The sequence below is a fragment of the Bacidia gigantensis genome, assembly GCF_019456465.1.
Source record: "Bacidia gigantensis strain McMullin 20006 chromosome Unknown contig_246, whole genome shotgun sequence".
NCBI lineage: Eukaryota > Fungi > Ascomycota > Lecanoromycetes > Lecanorales > Ramalinaceae > Bacidia > Bacidia gigantensis.
Window position 1 is genome coordinate 45,171 of NW_025408602.1, and position 19,070 is coordinate 64,240.

At 50.9% G+C, this 19,070-nt stretch overlaps 6 protein-coding genes across 6 annotated transcripts; 2 read left to right on the forward strand and 4 right to left on the reverse strand.

The window, feature by feature from the left end:
• Positions 1 to 3,250: 3,250 nt before the first annotated feature.
• KY384_005675 (uncharacterized protein) lies at positions 3,251 to 6,064 on the reverse strand (the record flags this gene model as incomplete). The annotated part of the gene is made up of 2 exons (XM_044814174.1): positions 3,251 to 5,399; positions 5,454 to 6,064. 2 exons carry the CDS (start codon positions 6,062 to 6,064, stop codon positions 3,251 to 3,253), a joined length of 2,760 nt encoding a protein of 919 aa, XP_044668324.1.
• A 584-nt stretch (positions 6,065 to 6,648) lies between these two features.
• KY384_005676 (uncharacterized protein) lies at positions 6,649 to 7,668 on the forward strand (the record flags this gene model as incomplete). Its single annotated transcript, XM_044814175.1, has 1 exon — positions 6,649 to 7,668. One exon carries the CDS (start codon positions 6,649 to 6,651, stop codon positions 7,666 to 7,668), a length of 1,020 nt encoding a protein of 339 aa, XP_044668325.1.
• A 313-nt stretch (positions 7,669 to 7,981) lies between these two features.
• Positions 7,982 to 9,776, reverse strand: KY384_005677 (uncharacterized protein; the record flags this gene model as incomplete). The annotated part of the gene is made up of 2 exons (XM_044814176.1): positions 7,982 to 8,111; positions 8,170 to 9,776. The coding sequence occupies 2 exons, from the start codon at positions 9,774 to 9,776 to the stop codon at positions 7,982 to 7,984; spliced, it is 1,737 nt and encodes a 578-aa protein (XP_044668326.1).
• A 1,347-nt stretch (positions 9,777 to 11,123) lies between these two features.
• On the reverse strand, positions 11,124 to 12,128 carry KY384_005678 (uncharacterized protein; the record flags this gene model as incomplete). The annotated part of the gene is made up of 1 exon (XM_044814177.1): positions 11,124 to 12,128. One exon carries the CDS (start codon positions 12,126 to 12,128, stop codon positions 11,124 to 11,126), a length of 1,005 nt encoding a protein of 334 aa, XP_044668327.1.
• A 557-nt stretch (positions 12,129 to 12,685) lies between these two features.
• On the reverse strand, positions 12,686 to 14,143 carry KY384_005679 (uncharacterized protein; the record flags this gene model as incomplete). The annotated part of the gene is made up of 6 exons (XM_044814178.1): positions 12,686 to 12,711; positions 12,732 to 12,972; positions 13,029 to 13,552; positions 13,599 to 13,774; positions 13,822 to 14,043; positions 14,091 to 14,143. The coding sequence occupies 6 exons, from the start codon at positions 14,141 to 14,143 to the stop codon at positions 12,686 to 12,688; spliced, it is 1,242 nt and encodes a 413-aa protein (XP_044668328.1).
• A 2,657-nt stretch (positions 14,144 to 16,800) lies between these two features.
• KY384_005680 (uncharacterized protein) lies at positions 16,801 to 18,015 on the forward strand (the record flags this gene model as incomplete). The annotated part of the gene is made up of 1 exon (XM_044814179.1): positions 16,801 to 18,015. One exon carries the CDS (start codon positions 16,801 to 16,803, stop codon positions 18,013 to 18,015), a length of 1,215 nt encoding a protein of 404 aa, XP_044668329.1.
• Positions 18,016 to 19,070: the final 1,055 nt, after the last annotated feature.

Sequence of the window (19,070 nt, forward strand, 5' to 3'; positions counted from 1 at the left end):
CCGAAGAAGGTCCGTGGGTCGTTTCTGACAGGCCGTGTCAAGAATGCAGGCACAATGACATTTTCCCGGTTCATCTACTCCAGACTGGCTCCTTCGAACAAACAAGCGCTGCAGGTGCCACGTGCCAAACACATCAACTATCGATTTTCAGTTCCGTATATTACCGACCCAAGGTAGTCCTACCCCGTCCCTAATATTGCTAGCGTTACGTGGTTGGTGCTCAGAAAATTCGACGGGAAGGACAGTCTTCCTAAAACAAGCTAGCCATCATTGAATGGCAACGCTTTTCTTGCACCCAGAAAGCTTTGATGAGTGCCCTTTCGACGGTACCAGGTAGATTCCGCTCGTTGTCGCGATTAATGTTGGAAAGTCTGAAACGTTCCGCTTGGCCAATCTCCCGGACACTCCTTTGAAACTGGCCCCAAGCCCCTGATCGAGGCTCTCTTGAACCGAAACGTCTGCATGTGTTTCACAACTTATAAGCAGGCTCTACATCTTGCTTGGATACTCTTCCTCTGAGTCTGCCCGGTGATGGCATTCAAGGTTGAGACTTTGCTAAGTCAAACGTCGAACGTCATGCTATCCCTTTCATGAACAATCGAAAGTGGATTGTACTGATATGCCTAAGTTTCACGGAGCATATCAAGGCTCTCATGCTATCGAAATGTCAATGATGGCTACATAGTCTGCCTTGTACTGAAATTGACCAGGCTGACTGGCAGACCGACAATAATGGCCTCGTGTATAAAATCTTGGGCACTTCTGCTCACTCTGGACAGTAAAAACTCCAGACCAGAGCATCAAGAAGAATAGATCGATTTTTACCCTCACCCAAACCACCAACATAACAAACGAGACTTACCTTATCAACAGCACCATGCAGATCTTCTCCAGACTTCAATCCCGCCCCTTCCTCCTCCTAGCAGCCCTAACATTCCTCCGCAACACCGCACTCGCAATCCCAACCTCCTCCTCCCCCCCTCCCTCCTCAACAAACGACAAGACTCAACCCCACCTCCACCCCCAACCTGCCCCCAAAACAGCCCGTCCAACGACTTCTGGGCCTGCGGCACCTGCGCCGGCATCATCGGCACCGACGCCTTCGGCTGCATAATCGAAGCCATCGCATCCGAAGGCATCCTGATCCCCGCGGCGGCAGCAGCCTGCGCCGCTCAATGCGAAGCCTGGGGTCCTGCCGCATATGCTGCGTGCAGCGCTTGTTTCGTGCCAGACCTCGCTGCCGCTAGCCAGACGGAAGCTAATCCGCCTCCCTCAGCCTGTTTTCCGCCGTGTGAGGATTGCCATCCGGGAGGGCCGAGGCCGGGCGATCCGGGTTACTATGTGCCCCCGACCTCAGTGGCTCAGGGACCGGCGAGTTCGAGCCCTGCGCCGGTGCTGGCGGCGCCGGGGTTTAATGGTGGAAGTGGCGCTACTTCGTGAGATTGTGGAGATTGTCAAATGATGAGAAAAGGGTGAAAACGGGGAGTATGTCGGAGGATTCATGCAAGGCTATTTTGTATTGGACGGCAGAGAGAATCGTTGGAGGTGGCAGAGTAGGGTGATAAGCATAACGAGCTCATTTGCCTCTGAACCTTGCATCATAGATTGAAATAGTGATTTTTGTGAATTCTGATCCTGTACTCACATCAATGTCCACCCTCATAGTATCCATCTGCTTGTTCTGCTTTCATGTGGTGTTCATTGCCAAGGCATTTATCTGTCTCCAAGCTGACAAGACAATATATTAGACCCCTTTTCAGTGCATCAAATTCGCATCTCATTCTTGGGAACCTCGGTTGATATACGGCTGCTTCGCTTTGTTCTATCTCGTACTCTCAGCTATATTTTCGCAGGAAACGCCAAGGCGAGCTCATGCCTCCTTACGATGGATCAATAGCCCCAATCGCTGCCCGACCATCAAGACTTCCGACTGCCGAAGCTAGGTATAAATCAGGTGGGATGGTAGACATAGGGCTGAATTTCCTCGTATGGTGGCAGATATACCTGGCTGGGCTCTTCCAAGGTTGCAAGTCTGCACGCGGGTGGTGCAGAAAACTGTCTCAATTCGACGGGCTTATTAGTGATACCGTTGGTGTAGGCAAGACGTTTTCGGCCACGTCCGCATTTCTTCTTCATTAGCCTGCTCCTTAGTCTCCTCCTGGGAGGCGCTGTAAGCGAGGTGTTGCCTCCAGATCCACGGACGCCATTAGAAGACTGACTGTGCGTCGCCGGACGAGGAAACCAAGACGGCTCTTTCCCCAACACTCTCATATACTTTTTGACAAGCGTCACGATGGAAATGAGACAGGCTAGCAGGACGAATCCACATATCGCGTAGAAGAATATTTTCCCAACGGTCTGATCGTATTTGCAGGATTCCGAATTCTCATCTATGTCGCACTCATCGACACCTTCACCTCTGCCTCCATATCTTGTATGTCTTGTTAGTCACATGTCTGAAAAGATGACATGCATCTCATGATCATCAACCAGTCGGACAACTAGCTGATCGTAGAGAATGTGTCTGATGTGGACCTAGCTTACCTGCGGATGATCATGGTGACTATGTGCTACCAATAGGTGCAGCGCATTCGGAGCCAAATGCAGCTCTCTTTGTTCTCAGTGGATATCCACCAAGGCTCTATCGCAAATGTATCAGCTCAGCGAAGTGATGACAGCTATGTCTGACTCAGAATCTTGAGTTCATGAGAGAAAGTGATTGACGGAAAAGATGCAACCTTCTAAAGCCAGGACATCGTAGTAATCTTATGCACTAAATTGAGAGTCACGAGATCATTGATGAGTCTTTGTGTCTAAGTACTGCCACTTCTCCTTGCATTGCTTGGGGTTCCGAGGCAGCGGACAAGGCGGATTCGGCCTATGGAATGCAAGGTCCGGCAAATATCTCGGCGATGAGCCTCAGCCCCGAAATTAGATACTTGCTGATGACCGTTGTACAATTGCTGTGAGGGGTATTGCTTCTGACTTGCGCGATATATGAAATAGGTTGTGGTCGGGTTTTGCACAGCCAGCACAGCCTCAGAAAGCGGTCGGCGTCTTTTGTCACTTCTATGATCGAGATGAAATCTTATTATGATATGAAGGAAAGATTGAATGTAGTTAATCATCATTGAGTCTCTGAACAGGCAAGGGTCGGCTGAGGCAGACTCATCTCGATATGATGGATCAAATGATGCAGTCAAGTACTTTCGAGTACTTATGTATTAGCCTTGGTTGCTGCCCCTTCAGTCTATGGTAGATATGCCCCCGTCTTGAGGCGTGGGATCACTGCAATATCTCTCACATCATCATGTTTAAGCAACCACAGCATGAACCGCTCCATTCCCACCCCCCATCCGACACTCTGGATGGGCTTGTAATCTCTGAGGTCTATGTACCACTTGTAGGTGTCCAATGGCACTCCATGCTGAGTCAAAGCAGCTTTCACGTCGTCTGCCGTCTTATGCCTCTCCCCTAGGCCACCCATTTCGCCAATACCCATCAAAAGGTCGCCACATAGTGCATTTTTGTGTTCCTTGTCGCTGTATGCCTGATAGAACGGCACACTTAAATGTGACATATTCGTCAGCCATACGACACCGCCATGCTGCTTCATAATAGCCCTCTCGCCCTTCCTTGTCAGCTTTTTACCTAACGCTGGCGCCTCGGGGACAACGTATTCCCAAGCCTCGGTATCGGCCCCGCAGATTTCCATAGCTTCTGCAAATGTCATCCTGGGGAATCTCACCCCCGGGGATGCAGCAAAGTCAAGGAGATCAGTGATGTGGCTTGTGTCGCCAGCAATGGATGTGATGAGGCTGCGATGTTTTTCGAGAAGCGTACCAGCGACTGAGACGACGAACTTTTCCATGACCTCCATTCCTTTGTCCATGCCACCTTCGAGCTCGCACTCAACATGAAAGAATTGATTCAAGTGAGACGAATCCGGATCTTCACCTCGAAAGGAGGAGCTGACGTAGTAAGTTCCTTTCGTCCCCTCTTTCAACCTAAGCATATATTCCAGCGCGAATTGCATGGAGTCAGCTAGGTACGTGTCACGGTCAAACAGAGAAATCCGAACTGGGGAAGAATCGGAGCCTAGGCCAACAGGGGAGCTGATGCAATCCGATGTCAAGGGCGACAGGACGTAGTCAAAGCCCATCTCTGTCCTGAAGAAGGTGATACAGGCATGGTAAAATGTGTCTTGGAGTTCAAACATGGCCTGATACCAAGGGTGATTGAGCGCTTGAAGTGAATGGGCCAACGGGTCCTTCCATGACCCTGGAGGTTTCACAGTCGTTGGCTTGAAAAAAGCTCTGATTGTGTCCACAAGCTCCAGCATCTCCCTTTTGTTCTTTGAAAGCGGTCCCAATTGACTTGTGACATAGCCTGGATAGCTTTTGTGGAAAGGCGCAGGGCTTGGGACAGCCTTCATCATAGATATCGGTTGAAGTATCAGGATTATACTGCCATTACTATCAGCGAGTGGGTCGATGTTGATGCCACAATGAGTGACGCCAAGAGATGTCTGCAAAAGCTCAATCACCGCCTGGATGGCTTGAACAAAGCCCCAAATGTTCTTGGCATCAAATGAGCTTTCAGGCTTGTCAGCATGTGCCTTTTGGCGTAAGTTGCATTCACCGCGAACGCTGCCTTCAGGGGAGAGAAAGGCCGCATAGGAGTCACTCTCCCATATCAACCATGAATGATAGTCCTCATGAAGCCCAGAACTTTGTGGGCTCTTGGGAACATGACCATTCGCAAGTGATAGTGAGGTACTCGTGATTTTGGCATGGATTCGACCCAAACGGGCGTCAATACTTGCGCGCCGGGTATGTCCCCGATCGTGTTGCTTTTGCCCATGTGTGCAGTCGTCTTTTTGAATCTCGAAGGGTAGTAGGCTGATTGTAGACCCGCCACGTGAGACTATTCCACACTTTGAAGATCCTATCGCGTGACGGAGGGCTAACTCGATTTTCGCAATGATCTTAAAAACATGAAGCAAAATACGTAGATCCAGAGTACTGATTTCTTTGCAATTCCGAAGTTCAATAACACATTGACCGTGCACAGTAGGGTATCTTGTGAGACCGGCACGCAAAACGCCATCTGCGTAGAAAACGTGCTGCTCGAGGATAGGCACTGTTGTCTCTGCCATGGAAGATCGAGCTGGGGTCAGAGACGTCGAACTCGCTGTGCTGAATATTCGACCTGTTGAGCTACTGTAGAGCTTGCCTCGATGATCCATGGCAAGAATAGCGCAAGGCATACCATCCGACTGCTGTGAGACTTGCTGTATAGCTGTGTCAACGGCACTTTCCAGGGGTACCTTTGATGCAACGAGACTGGAAACAGTAGCTGCCACGTTTGATTCCAGAATGGCTTCTCCGTGCCCGCTACTGTAATATTAAAAAAGAATTAGCGCTGTTCCTTCTGGGTGAAGGTTGACATACCATGCGACTGCGACGTGCTTGTTCACTATCAAGCCAGCACCTATGATTGCAGTATCGCCAATTCTTCCCAGGGGTTTGCCCGTTTTACCACCGGTGGATCCAGCTGCGGCTAGGTTTCCATGAATGTCAAGGGCGATTGCTCCAACAGTCCCTAGATTCTCAGCTTGGACTGAGTGGCCGGCTTTCCAGTTTTCCAGATGATCCATCCGTTTAGTGGTTGTAAAGTGAGTGTTATCCACAATATCCAGGCCAGCTTGATGTGCATAAGTATCGGCAGCTTCGCCAACTAAAATACATAATTTATCGGAGTCAAGCAAAAGACGTGCAGCCTCGATTGGGTTCTTGACCGTCTTTGAACAGGCTACTGCTCCGTAGGAACCTTTGTGTCCCCCCACGATCGCAGCTTCCAGTTCGTGGCCTCCAACCTCGTTTACAGCACTTCCTTTGCCCGCATTAAAGCCTTCATGATCCTCGAGGCATTTAACGATGAACTGAACTACGTCGATAGCATTCCCGCCAGTTGAGAGCTTAAATCCAGCTTGCTCAGCGATTCTCTCAAGGAGAGCTTCTGTCGCAGCCTGAACGGCCGCATTTGCTGTCCAATTCTCCATGGTACCAGCATGTAGGGCTACGGAGTAAAAGTTGGAGGCTTTTGCGAAAGACATCTGGGCGTGAGACGGCAGCGTTATCAATCGTTTGATGTACCACTACCAGTCTGCGCAGAGGAAATAGTCGTTTTCGGCAACAATTGGTCTGATAACAGAGATAATTGAGTGTGTTTTGAGATTGAGGCCGACTTTCCAACGACTTGTTCAGGGTATTACTGGTACTTTCGCTAATTATTAGCAGTTTAACAGATCAAACTCTTTGACGGTTGATCTCTGCCAAAGGCATTTGCGGGTTGAACAATGACCCCTTACCGCCCTTCCAGTAAAGTTGTCCACGTGCTATCAGTGTACGGCTGTGTCAACACTCTGCCACGCGACTTAGACGCGTGATTTAAGGTTCCAGCGGCGACTTCACACATTTGACACTTTTGGTGTGGCAAGCCGATGATATTATAACCATCGCCACCATGCGGGGTAAAAGCTAGCCATTGGACCAAATAGCTTCCTCCTTCCTTGAAGTAAGTACTGTTTACCTCATCTATTAGACACCCATCAGCTGAATTCCAATTACGAACAAGCGATCGGTCATGGCGGGTATCGTCAAGTTTCCAAGCGAAAGCCCGAAGTCGCAATGGACCAGCGTGAAAATATCCCAGGAGGAGAGAAGCTCTGGTTCGACAAGTCTTGAAAATGTTCAACTAGGTGTTGAACAATTCCAGAAGAACGGATTTGTCGTTATTGAGAATGCAATTCCGCACGATCTTCTCGACCAGCTTAATCAGAGGATGGTTGAAGAAACGGCAATTTCATTAGCTTGGCCACGAGTACAATACAACCATGGTGTCAAGCATAAGAACATTTCTCAGACCCCACCCCTGTCCCAAGATTTCGTTCACGAAGATATATGGGCTAATCGCCACGCAATCGCAATAATCGAGAACATTCTTGGTCCACGTCCCGAACTATCATTCATCAGCAGCAACATCGCCTTGCCGGGTGGTATTGGACGACAAGCCGTCCACTCCGACGCCTACCACGACCACCTTCCATTCCCCTTCTCCATCGAGATCTACATCTTCCTTTCTGACGCTTCTGCTCACAACGGCGCCACGGAGGTATGGCTCGGCACCCACGAAGGTTACGGCAAGAAAGATCACATTGGCCATGAGCGAGGCTGGATTCCGAAGCACCTCCTCAATCAACGTGCTGAGATTTCTCCTCCAATCCAGCCCACAGTACCCAAGGGGTCGGTCTGTATGCGAGATCTACGCCTATGGCATGCTGGTATGCCCAACTATACGCAAGATCCGAGAGTCATGCTGGCATTCATTTACTTTCCTCGATGGTATAGATCCCATATGCACTTGACATTACCTAAGGAGGTCAAATCGAAGATAGAGACTTGGAATCATGTTGCGGTTAAAGCAGAGTACGTCGATGGTCCTATGGACCATCTGAAACATCGACTCAAAATGAACTTCACCCAGATGCAGAATAAAGGCTTGTTTGAGAGTCGAGTCGAGACGGATGAGAAGATGGGAAAGCCAAAGGAGGTGGATGTGGAGCCTACGGAAGAGAACTATTGGATACCAGCCGGAGCTGTGTAGGAGGAATGGCAGATAGAAGAAAAGGCGAGTGCCTTTGTCGTCAAGAAACTCTGTTTCTTACTGTCGGACATATCATAGACAAGGGTATCGTAAACTAAACACGCATGACTCTCTATCATTCCTTCCAAGCTTTGCCTCACAAAAGGCATTGACATCTCAGATATCTTCACTTGCTTCCGGCGGTCTAGAGTTATTGGAATATGATGAAGCCGCCGGAATCGGATGCTCTTTCATTTGAACCTCTTAATGGTCTATGCTCTTGCTCTTAAGGCGTGCTACACATATGTTAGTAGATGACGAAGAAATTCGTTCTCTATAACACTGACCATTTGCCTGGGTAACGCGGAAAGGGAACGCATTCGCGAACAGTGTGTCGCTTCAGGATCCACGCAAGAAACCTCTCGAGACCCATGCCATAGCCTCCATGAGGTGAAGATCCATACCTAGAAGCACATTATCTCAGTCATGGACGACATTCAACATGAGTTGCTTCAAACTCACTTTCTCTGGTCCGCATAGAATGCGTATGATGCCAAATCCCACTTGTTCTCTTCCATGACCGCAAGTAACTCTCCGTAGTCATCCATTCGCATTCCAGATCCAACAACTTCGCCTACACCGGGGACCAGCACATCCACACTCTCGGTGACTTGAGGGTCTGTCGGGTCTTTTTTCATGTAGAACGCCTTCAGATGGACGGGGAAATGCGTGAGCATAACAGGGACACCGATCTGGTCCGTCATTGCTCTCTCTGCAGATTCCGAAATGTCTATACCGAAAGCATAAGGCTTGTCCTCATCGGTGGTGATCTTGTGTTCCACTAGCCACTCGATTGCTTCGTCATATCGCATGCGCCTGAATGGTCGGCTCGGAGTCTTGAAGCCAGGGTTCAGACTGAGGATGTAGCTAGCACTTTCTGGATCCGCGAGGAGTATGTTGATGACACCACAGAGGAAATCCTCGATGTGTTGAAGCAGATCTCCAAATGTGATGAAATCCAATTCACCCTCAATGTGCGTGTATTCCGATAGATGGCGGCGAGTGTGGGAGTTCTCGGCGCGAAACGATGACTGGATAGCATAGCAGTCGCCTAGCACCGGCAGTTGCGTCTCAAGGTATAGCTGAGAGGTTTGCGTCAAGTATGCTTTGCCACCGTAATATGGAAGGGAGAAGAGAGATCCGCCTCCTTCAACTTGAGTCTGGACGAATGAAGGCGCAGAAGCCTCACGCATGTCGTGCTCTTTGTAGTATTGTCGAAACGCAGACAGCGCTGATGCGCGCACTTTCATCACCCTTGACTCCTCCGTACGCCTCAGAACAAGATGTCGGAAGTCAGGCAGGGCTGCTTGATCTGCACTGTTGGGAACAATGCTCGTAAAGGCCTCCAGTCCCCCTGGCGCTTCGCCAATGATCTTGTAGTAGTCGACATGAAGCTCACGATCTCCTGGCGCCTTGTTCTCTGCTGGAACCTCTTTCATTTCACCATATATTTCGAGCGAAGCTTGTTTTTGAAGCAGGATAGGCGCAACAACATTGACGGAGCCAGAGAATAGGCACAACAGCTCGCCACGCGTGTCTGTCAAGTACACGAATGTACGGGTCTTCGAAGCTCGAATATTTGCGATTCTCCCAACCACTTTGACTCGCGTTCCTGTGACGGTATCGTTGCCCAGTATCAGTCCTTCAGGCTGGAGTTCCGAGATTTTGAGCTTCACAGCAGCTGGAAGACTAGCGTCCTGCTCAATAATGACTTTCCTTGCTTCCGTAATGGCGGCTTTTCGTTTGATTTCTTCGATATTTTGTCGCTCTGTCGTCTTCAGCCATTCACCGAACCGTGTGGCAGTCTTCTTCAACGCCGACTTGGAAGCCTCCTTCCACGTTCCATCGCCGTCCTCAGGGTTCTTGGCGCGAGTGTAGTAGATTGGTGTATTGATACCCGACTGCGGAGGGAAACTGATATGTGCGGCCAGAAGGGTTCGAAAGGGATCTTGTATGGTGCCTGTAGTCTTTGTGGAGTCATCACCGGTGTCTTCATCAACATAGATTGCTTTACGATCGTGCGTGGCAAGGTCCTTGGACGGGGCGTCTAGACTCAAGGAGCTAGTCATTTTGGCTGAGATTGATGATAACGCCATCTTGGGGTTGGTAAAAATGATGATGGAATGGGGGAGAGGCAAATGGTTCGAAAGCCTAGTGAGTCAGACGTGAGGCAGACGTGAGCTGTTCGGTGTCATACGCCCAGTTTGTACGACGCCTTGGCATGACACCAGAGTATCAAAATACGCGCGTTTCGAAGAGAGAGCGAATGAGGAGCACTATAAAAATTGGAAAGTGTTGAGGTGGCAAATTGGTAACATTGTTTTCTATCGCCACCGAGCGGGGTAATAGATAGCGACCAGATTCTTTACTCTTCGGTACACACACTGTTCACCATATCTATCAGAAAGCTGGGCCGATTCAGTGAGGAGCGTCTTCCTCTCTTTTCAGACAGGGGTGACTTATCGTATCTATGCATACAAGCGCCACGCTCAGCCTGTAGTGCATCCCCATTCAATTCATCTTAATGGGAGATATGCTGGCAGGGTTGTGCAAACACTCGTTCCATGCTGAAATGATCCTCCAGTCGTGATTTCGAATGTAGCTGACCGCCCTCTCGCTTCGAATAATAGCGCAAGCTCAAATAGGCCCGCTATCTGCCTGGTGTAGCCCGGATGAAAATCGAACGCGCAGCTCCCCTTTCTTCCAACCAAGCTCGATGTTTTGTTGCTACATCGTTCGAAACCGTCGGAAACGATCCACATGACTCGTCCCTCGACACATTCAGATCTCCATTGTTGTCAGAAGTAAGCCCAGAAGTGGTCAACCTCCCAGTGTTCCCCGACCAACATTGGAAAGAGACCCTACCCTCCTTCGGCCGCATCCTCTCAGCAGAACACCCCGGCCTAATTCCCACCCTTCTGAAGCCCTTAGTATCCTTGGAGCATTGAATTGGCCAGAAGCCTTCAAGTCAAACAATCCCCTCTTTCGCTGTGGCATCGCCATTGTTGTAGCCACCGAGACGCGGCCTTCCTTCCAACCTTGGCGCCAACCGAATTCAATCCCATGCCGATGGAGCAAGAGGGTAGTGGGGGTGTTGCATAGATTTTCGACTGATAGCGGCGGCGGACATCATGGAACGGGAGTAGAAGGGTCTATGGGGGAAATAGTGACTTTGGCGTACTATTAGTATGACGGAGAGCGACGGCACGAAAATTGGGAAGAGAGTGAGTCTGGATGAGATATTGTGTGAGGGCAGGAGAGACGCGGGGGAGGATCTCGGGATTGCTTGGGCCGATGAATGCTCATTGTTTATGAGCTGCTCATAAATCTTGCGTCCTCTGAATTATACGATCGAGGGTGATTGCGAGGGATTACCTTCAAAAATCTTTGTCTCCATGTCATCTAGAGCATTCTGTTTAATCAATAGTAATGTTACGAGGAAGAGCACTGTCCTGCAATCGAAACGGAATGACCTTCTCCGTTCTACTCCCCACCAGCACCCTTCTCCCCGACTTCGCCTCACTCATCATATAACTGACCTCCCCCCATAGTTCCTCGGTCCCAGGGAATTCCGGCACTAGAACCATAACCTCATCCCACTCATAGGTCCACCCTTCCAAGAAAGCCTTATCAATCGCCCCCTGAAAATCCAAGCTCAATTCCGCCCACTCGAATGTCTCAGCCCGCGTGTAATACTCCGCAGGTTTTTTGTCCACAACATCGAAACGGCCAGAGTGGTAGTTGTCTGTGGAATAGACCGTAGTATGTTTGGTGTCCAGGGCCATGATGGCGATGTGGTCGAATGCTGCGGAGGAGCGTGACGAGGTCGTGGAGGGGACGGCGATTACTGCTGCCAACCCGTAATTTCGTGGGACGCCGTGGGTGCGGAGATACTGGACTCCTGTTGCTACCTTCTGCTCAAAGACGCCGTTGCTGGTTGTCTGATTATTAGTAGCAAAGGTGGTGTTCTTGGAATCTTGGAGTCCTTGCAGGCGTTGGGGGAGAGCGCTGATTGCGGTCGCCCAAAGAAGGATTGAAAATATTTTCATAGATGTGAGGCATGTGATAGTTCTTTGTCGTTCTCTTTGATACGTGTGCCTGTAGGTGTTATCACATCCTGTAAAATTGTTGTCGAGAAGAGTATCAAGACCATTACAAATGCACGCATCATGAAAAGCGCAAAGAAGCCTTCGCCGCCCACCGATGTCTGTTTCAGTTGCAATGTCGCAGTCTGAATGTGTTTGATAGGAGGCGAAGTCGCTATATCCGCGCTCGCTCTCGCTGGTAGGCTCTCGCATTTCCCGCTCTTGCATCAAGGCACTCTTATTCGTGCGCGTAGGAATGTCCATACCATTATTAATTACAGATTGAACAACACTGTTGGAAATGATGTCGACAACATATGGCGTCGAGACTGCCATCAATGCTGTCGAAGTCGGTATGCAAAATCACAGCCGTCAGGGGTATCTAAGTCAGCGAGATCGGCGATTTGATTTTCTGTGTCGACTACATCTTATAGACAGCGACGATATTCTTGTTGAGGTGCAAGGTCGAGACGAGTAACGGCGTGTAATAGGGACCGGGAAGCTGCTAGGCGTAAAGGATAATGCTGCACTTGATAAGGATGCCGCATCTATTAAGGCCGATGGGAGCGATGGGATTGTTGCGCTGGAGAAAGATGCTGAGCTGGATGAGACCGCTAGGCTTGATGGTGAAGAGAGATGCTCCGTTTGACAATGCTAAGTCTCATAAGAGGGGATTAAATGATCTCGAGGAGCATTGAGAAGACAAATCACCCTATCATAAAGGTAGTATTCATGCAGTTCTCGTGCCTCCCTCTCCCCTACCTAAACCCCTTACCCTCCCCAACAGCCCCTCCTCACCCTATTTCAACTTCCGAAAAACCCCCTCCCCAATCAAAAACCTCGCGTCCCACGCGGGCGCGCTCTCGGTCCTCCACGTCCAAAAGAACCAGCCATTACTCTTCTGCGCGAACACCTTCGCCTGCTCCGCCAGGAACTGACTCACATTACCCCTCAACCCCTGATCGGCCTTGAACTTCTCAAAATCATTCTCGCCCTCGGAACAGGTCATGTTGATGCCGGGCCCGGCGCTGAATTTATCTTCGTACCGCGCGCCCTCGTTGCGGCCGTTGAGGTATTTGGCGCAGTCGGTCAGCGCGCCGCTCCATTCGCCAATGATGGTGGGGTGGGTGGAGTTTGTGACGGCGGCGTCGATGTCGAGGGTTACTTGGGCGAGATGGGCCTGAAGGGGTGTTAGCTAGCTTGTGGGGTGAGGTGGTGGTAAGGAGGAGCACGCACGGTTAGGTTGAGGACGAGCAGGTTGACGTCGAAGACTTGGTAGTCGTGGTGATCGATGATGTTGGCACCAGGGCCAGTCTGGACGTATTCGTCATTCCATTTGAAGGCGTTGACGAAAGCGTCGCTGATCGTCACTGCGGTGTTGGGGCTGCTTGCTTTTCGGACGACTTTGGCGCCGCAGTTGTGGTAGTTGACGACCTTCGTGGTTGTGTACTCCTTGTATCCGAGCTTCTCTGGGAAGGGTTCGTTGAGGAGTCCGATGGCTGACACTGCAGGGTTGTTGCCGTATTTTGATGAAATAATCTTGAGGACCTTCAATGTGTGGTCAATGTTTCCATCCTTGGTCCAGTTGCCCATTTGCGCGAACTGTCCAGAGTTGTCAAACCCGTTTTGGGAGCCGGGGGCGCCGTGCAGGTCGATGATGACTTTTAGGCTGTACTTCGCTGCCCATTGAACAGCCTTCTTTAGGTACTCTGCAGCGCCAGTGATGTATGGGTCGCCTTCAAGCTTCTGAAAGGACCAATCTGATTGCTGTAAGATGCAGCCGACTGGAAGCATTGAAATACTTACAACCAACACCAATGCGGACCTGATTGAACCCAGCATCACTGATTTGCTTGAAATCACTTTCCGTGATGAACTTCTCCCAATGATCTTCCAACTGACTCTGAGCATTGGGATTCTTCTGGCAGAAGGTATACTCGTCGACGTAGTCCCCACTTGGGAAGAGCGATGGAGTGATCCATCTGCACAATTTAGATTAGTGATCCAGGTGATATTCAAGCTGACTCACGACTCCAGGAGAAGCCACCCGCCCAAGTTGACGCCTTTCACAGTGCCCTTCGCGCCAACTTGCCAAATGGCACTTGCTCCACCTCCTGTCGATTGATTGCTGTATTTTGCTGCTCCACTGTTGTCTACCCCAGATCCACTCGCGTCGTCCCCGACTGTGATATCCACAGGTACCTCACCGGCATCTCCAGTACCTAGATCAGAGCATACATCACAAGGCAACCTGCGGTGATCAGTGGATGTCGCTCGAGACAAAGGGATAGTACTCACGCAATAGCGCCTGAAGCCGCGAGTATTGATATGACGAAATTAAAACCCCTCATGATCTGATGCCCTATCTTGCACGAGGCAATAAAGAAGGATGATTTATCACAACGCAATTTATGTACAGTGGTATATATGACTATGCGACCAGCGCTCGCCGGCAAAAGAGTGATGCGCGACTTGGATAACGAAAGGCGTTACAAGGCAATAGTAAGCGACTGTAAGTAGTAATGTAGATGCACTTCAATGAAAGACTGTAGGAGAGAGAACAACCCAGTTGTCTTCCGCATACTCCTTATTATCACTTACGATAAATCAACATTGAAATTGTCGGCGCCCGGACCATGCACTGCCGGTTTCAGAGCCTAAACTTGACACAAAGGTGAACGGGACGGGAACATCAGTGTCAGAAGCAGCGTTGGCTGGTTTGTGCGGTTGGTGTTAGGTGGAGGGCAAACCGCTCTTCATCTGCGAAGATTCGACCGTAGAAGGCTGCTCCCCAGATCGTCTGGATTGATCTATCTCGTGAAGACCCCATGATGCGATCTTGACGACGCTATTCCAAGACACGGAAGAACCTTTTCAGTAAGCATAAAGGCAGATGCGACCCTGCGATCGACACTGCAGACCACAACGTGACATGAAAATGCGGAGACTGGCGCGCATATGAAGCTTAGCAAGGCTGAGTCAATCAGTCGAAGGCAGACTACTGATTCAAGTATTCAAGTATTCCATCATTAAAGCGGACTGAGGCGGGTTGAAGCGAGGACGGCACGCGTTGCGCTTCATCTTACGGAGATTAAGAACGAAGCTGCTCCGCTTCTTGCAGTCTTCCGGTACTCTAAATCTCCGTCATGCAGCGATTTCCATCGAATTCGGTTGTGATGCGTTGGATGAAGATGAAAGGTTGAAGATGAATGTAAGCAACAAAATGTTGATCCGCACCAAGCGCAGATCACAATGTGCCCCGTTTCGAATGACGGTGACCCACGGTAGAGGTCTGAAAGGTCCAATGCAGCAGGGCTTTGCGAATGACACATGGTTCCACGAAGGCTCGCCTCGAGATTCGTTCCACGTTCACGAACTCCTTGGGAAATAGCAATATAGCATGCGTACAGCAGAATCTGTGTGACGGCAGATGGAACTCCCACATGTTCAATCCTGTTCTTGGGCCAACTCGCCTGACTCCAAGTGGTGACATGTCCAGGTCACACAGTCAACCCCTTTCCAGATGACTTGTTCAGGCTCTGCTTACATCTGATTTTCAATGGTAAATTCACACCATGTTGGATCTCGGATGCAATCTATCCCGCACTTTCGCAACCAACACCCCCTCCACCCCCTTCCAGGCTCAGTCCAACGACCATTCTTTTACCTCTTATCTTGTTGCCTTACTATACCCCTCCAAGTCTTCCTGGACCAAGTATCCCCTGACAACGCCCGAGGGTTTCGGCTGCGCAGTTGTTGATGCTGTGCTTCACAAGTTTCACTATTTCCAGTTGAATTCAGGGCTAGGGTTAGAGAACCCAGCAGATTTCTAATAAAAGGCGTATCTTTCAGAGAACGAAGCAAATTTCTGGACGGAATAGTGTCGGGTCCAGCGGCCGTTGGATTCTGCCTCTCAGGATGCTGCTGTGGACTTCAAAATTCCTCGGGTCAATCAATGCGAAGAGTCTGTTCGCACTTTGACGTATCACGGCGGATAACGTTGACTTCTTCCTCACTCGGGCCTGTCATCTCACTTTCCACACCCGACCTGCGAAGATCACGCACTCGACACTTCGAATTGATCGATCGCCCCTGACAATTTGGAGGCATTCGGTACAGAGCAAACCACGGCCAGCGACAGAAATGGGTTTTCATAATGACGCCAGATCTTGACAACCTCTATGCTGATCCTCTACACTTGTTCATGCTCTTCATGTTTCCTGCAGGGAAAATGACGAGGGTAAGATTCCTACGCGACAAAACGCGAAAAAGACACGCCAAGACCACTAGCGCCAACGCGTCCATTGGGTCACGATAATTCTTGACTTCGCCTGTCATCCACCCAGTCCCTCTTCTCCTATATGCAAGCTGAACATTTGACTCACACCATATCTCCAACCTACATGAAGCTGAAATGCTCAGCGCCTCGCAACAGCCTCTTGGAGCTTTGCACGCGCGAAAGCGCAATGTGAATTCACATCAAGACTTGTTGCAAGGCACCGAGGTCGATCGTCGCATCGAGCTTCCTCAGACTCCATAGTGGGATTCTATTGTGATGCAATACTCATCTTCACTTGGTGTAGGGCGGTGTGTCAGGGGCCACTAGCAGGAGACCAAGGCCTGTGGCCTCAACGACCTGTTGATTCACTTGCCATCGGTGAACGGCCACCTGAGCTTGAAGAGGCAACTAAATCCTGGGTGAAAACGTGCACAAAGGTCCTCGTCGCAGCCTTGTGTGGTGAAGAAGGTCGAGTGGTGGCCAGCGAGTGTCAGCCCCATCACACTGTTTCATTGTTCCCCCTGCCCATCCCCTTTATTCATTCACGTTTCTTTGTGCTGTACGACAACGATGACAAAGACGAGCTTTCTTCAGCCTTTCTGTTTGCTATTCTCTTCCCCACTCCTGCACTACATTTCTCATTAAACCCTCGCGCCCAACTCTATCATCTCAAAATTCTTACTTTCCTTGACGCTCAAACTTTACTTCTTCATCACCTCACTAGCCATCATGCTCATCTCAGCACTGGCTAGCCTAGCGCTGGCAGCTACGGCATCCGCGACCAAGCTCTACGTCTCGTCGTACACCGGCAACATCACAACCCTCGACCTCGCCCACGGCAGCAATGGCACCCACAAACTCTCCCTCATCGACAGCACGCCCGGCTGCGCAGCGAACGCCTCCTGGCTGCGCATCGACAGCAAAAACCGCAACCTATTCTGCATCGACGAGGGCATAGTCTCCGCCAACGGCTCCCTCAACTCCTTCAAAATCGACGCCCAAGGCGCGCTCAAACAAGTCGAAAAGGGGCTCAAGACCCTCATCGCACCCGTCAACGCCGCCATCTTCACCGGCACGAACGGCAGCCAACTAATGGCCGTCGCGCACTACGCCGACGCCCTCTCGACGTGGCACATCGACCCCACCACCGCGAAAATCACCCCTGGCCAGACCTTCAACTTCACCCTCTCACACCCGGGCCCTGCACCGCAGCAAATCCGCGCGCGACCACACCAAGTGCGCTTAGACCCGACAAACAAATACTTCGTCGTGCCGGACCTAGGCGCGGACCTTCTCCGAATCTTCTACATCAACCCCCTTACACTCGAGATTTCCTCACGGCCCTCCATACCCGTAACGCCCGGTTCAGGGCCCCGTCACGGCATCTTCCACGCCGAGGGCGTGAACAGCACATTCTACTACCTAGTCAGCGAGATCGCGAACACTTTGACAGGGTTCAAGATCAGCTACCTGCCCTCCTATGGGGGCATGACGTTCGCGCCCATAGTCAACACCACGACCACGGGCTCCAAGGCCAACGATACGACATTCACCGGCAACGCAGCCGCCGAAATCGCCATCACGAACGATTGCAAGAGCTTGTACGTCAGCAACCGCAACGCCAGCGTCTTCAACATCGCCAACCCGGATCCGGACAAGAAGAACACGACGCGCATACCGTCAGATTCGTTGGCGACGTTCGATCTCAACGACGCTACGGGCGGGGTGAAGTTCGCGGGCTTGAGTCCCGCGGGGGGCACGTTTCCGCGGAATTTTGCGCTGGATAGGTCGGATCAGTATGTTGCTGTCGGCTTGCAGACGAGTGGGCGTGTGGCGGTTTATGAGCGGGATTTGAAGACGGGGAGACTGGGGACTGAGTGGGTGGCGGCGGTTGAGGGGTTGGGGAATGTGACTAGTATTGTGTGGGGGGATAGGTTGGCATGAAGGGGGCGGGTAAGGGAGGGGGGCGTTTTCATTTCTTAGCTCTGGGTGAGGGTACTATGGTTTACTTATACATGCGAGATTCCAGAACATGGGCTGCTGGAAGGATAGCGAGGCGTCGGCTTCGAGATCTGGCAATTTCAATTGATTGTATTTACTTTTCCCCCCTGCGCTTGATCGTTTCGTTCTGATATCAAACCCTGCCAAACGAGTTGCTAGTGTCACTCGCTCAACTCAACAAACCCTCCATTTCTAAGATGCTTTCTCGCCGTCGGCCATGTTCCCGAGTCGACGGATGTATTGCCCACGTGCTTCCATCTGAGATTCAACGGCGTAAAGACTCCGTGGCCAATCTCGTCAATCGCTGAAACACAAACAACATGCCCATTTTCCATTCCCTCCGATCCGTCGTTGCTGCATTGATGTTACAACGCCATTTGACTTTCTCCCTAGGAGACGCGTCCGCCGCGTTCCATAAACGATATCGAAGGGCTGGTGGGACTCACGGGATGCGGCCGAGTGCATTATTAACAGGTTTCCCCCCTCCCACCACCATTCCCCCCTATCCCCTCCCCTCTCCTCCCCCACCAGCCCCTTCCACCCCCTCTTCCTTCGTCTCTCCCATCAAGCTCAAACAAAACACCCCACCCCCCCCCCCTTCTCCTCCCGCTCCTCCCGGACAGCACAGCGTCTCCTCAGGCTGGCCATTAATATAATGCACATTCAACGCGCCCGCTATCGCGAATTTATCCACGCTGATAGTATGGCCGTCCTCGAAATTTCTGCACGAGATTTCAGAGTTATTCTCAGCGGTGCAGGTGTAGATGTCTGCGTCGGCGCAGTCGGTGGTATTTGCAGGCAGGGTTGGAGGGGATGGGGCGGGGGATGGGGCGGGGGCGGGGGCGGGGGCGGGGGTGGTCAAGGCGAGAGGGACAGCGAGGAGGAGGAGAGAGATGAATGTTGTGAGGTATTTCATGACTGGAACCTTGTAGTGGTGAACTCCTGTTCGGGCGAAGACACGGGTGTGGAAGACTGGGGTTATGTTGTATAGAGGTGGG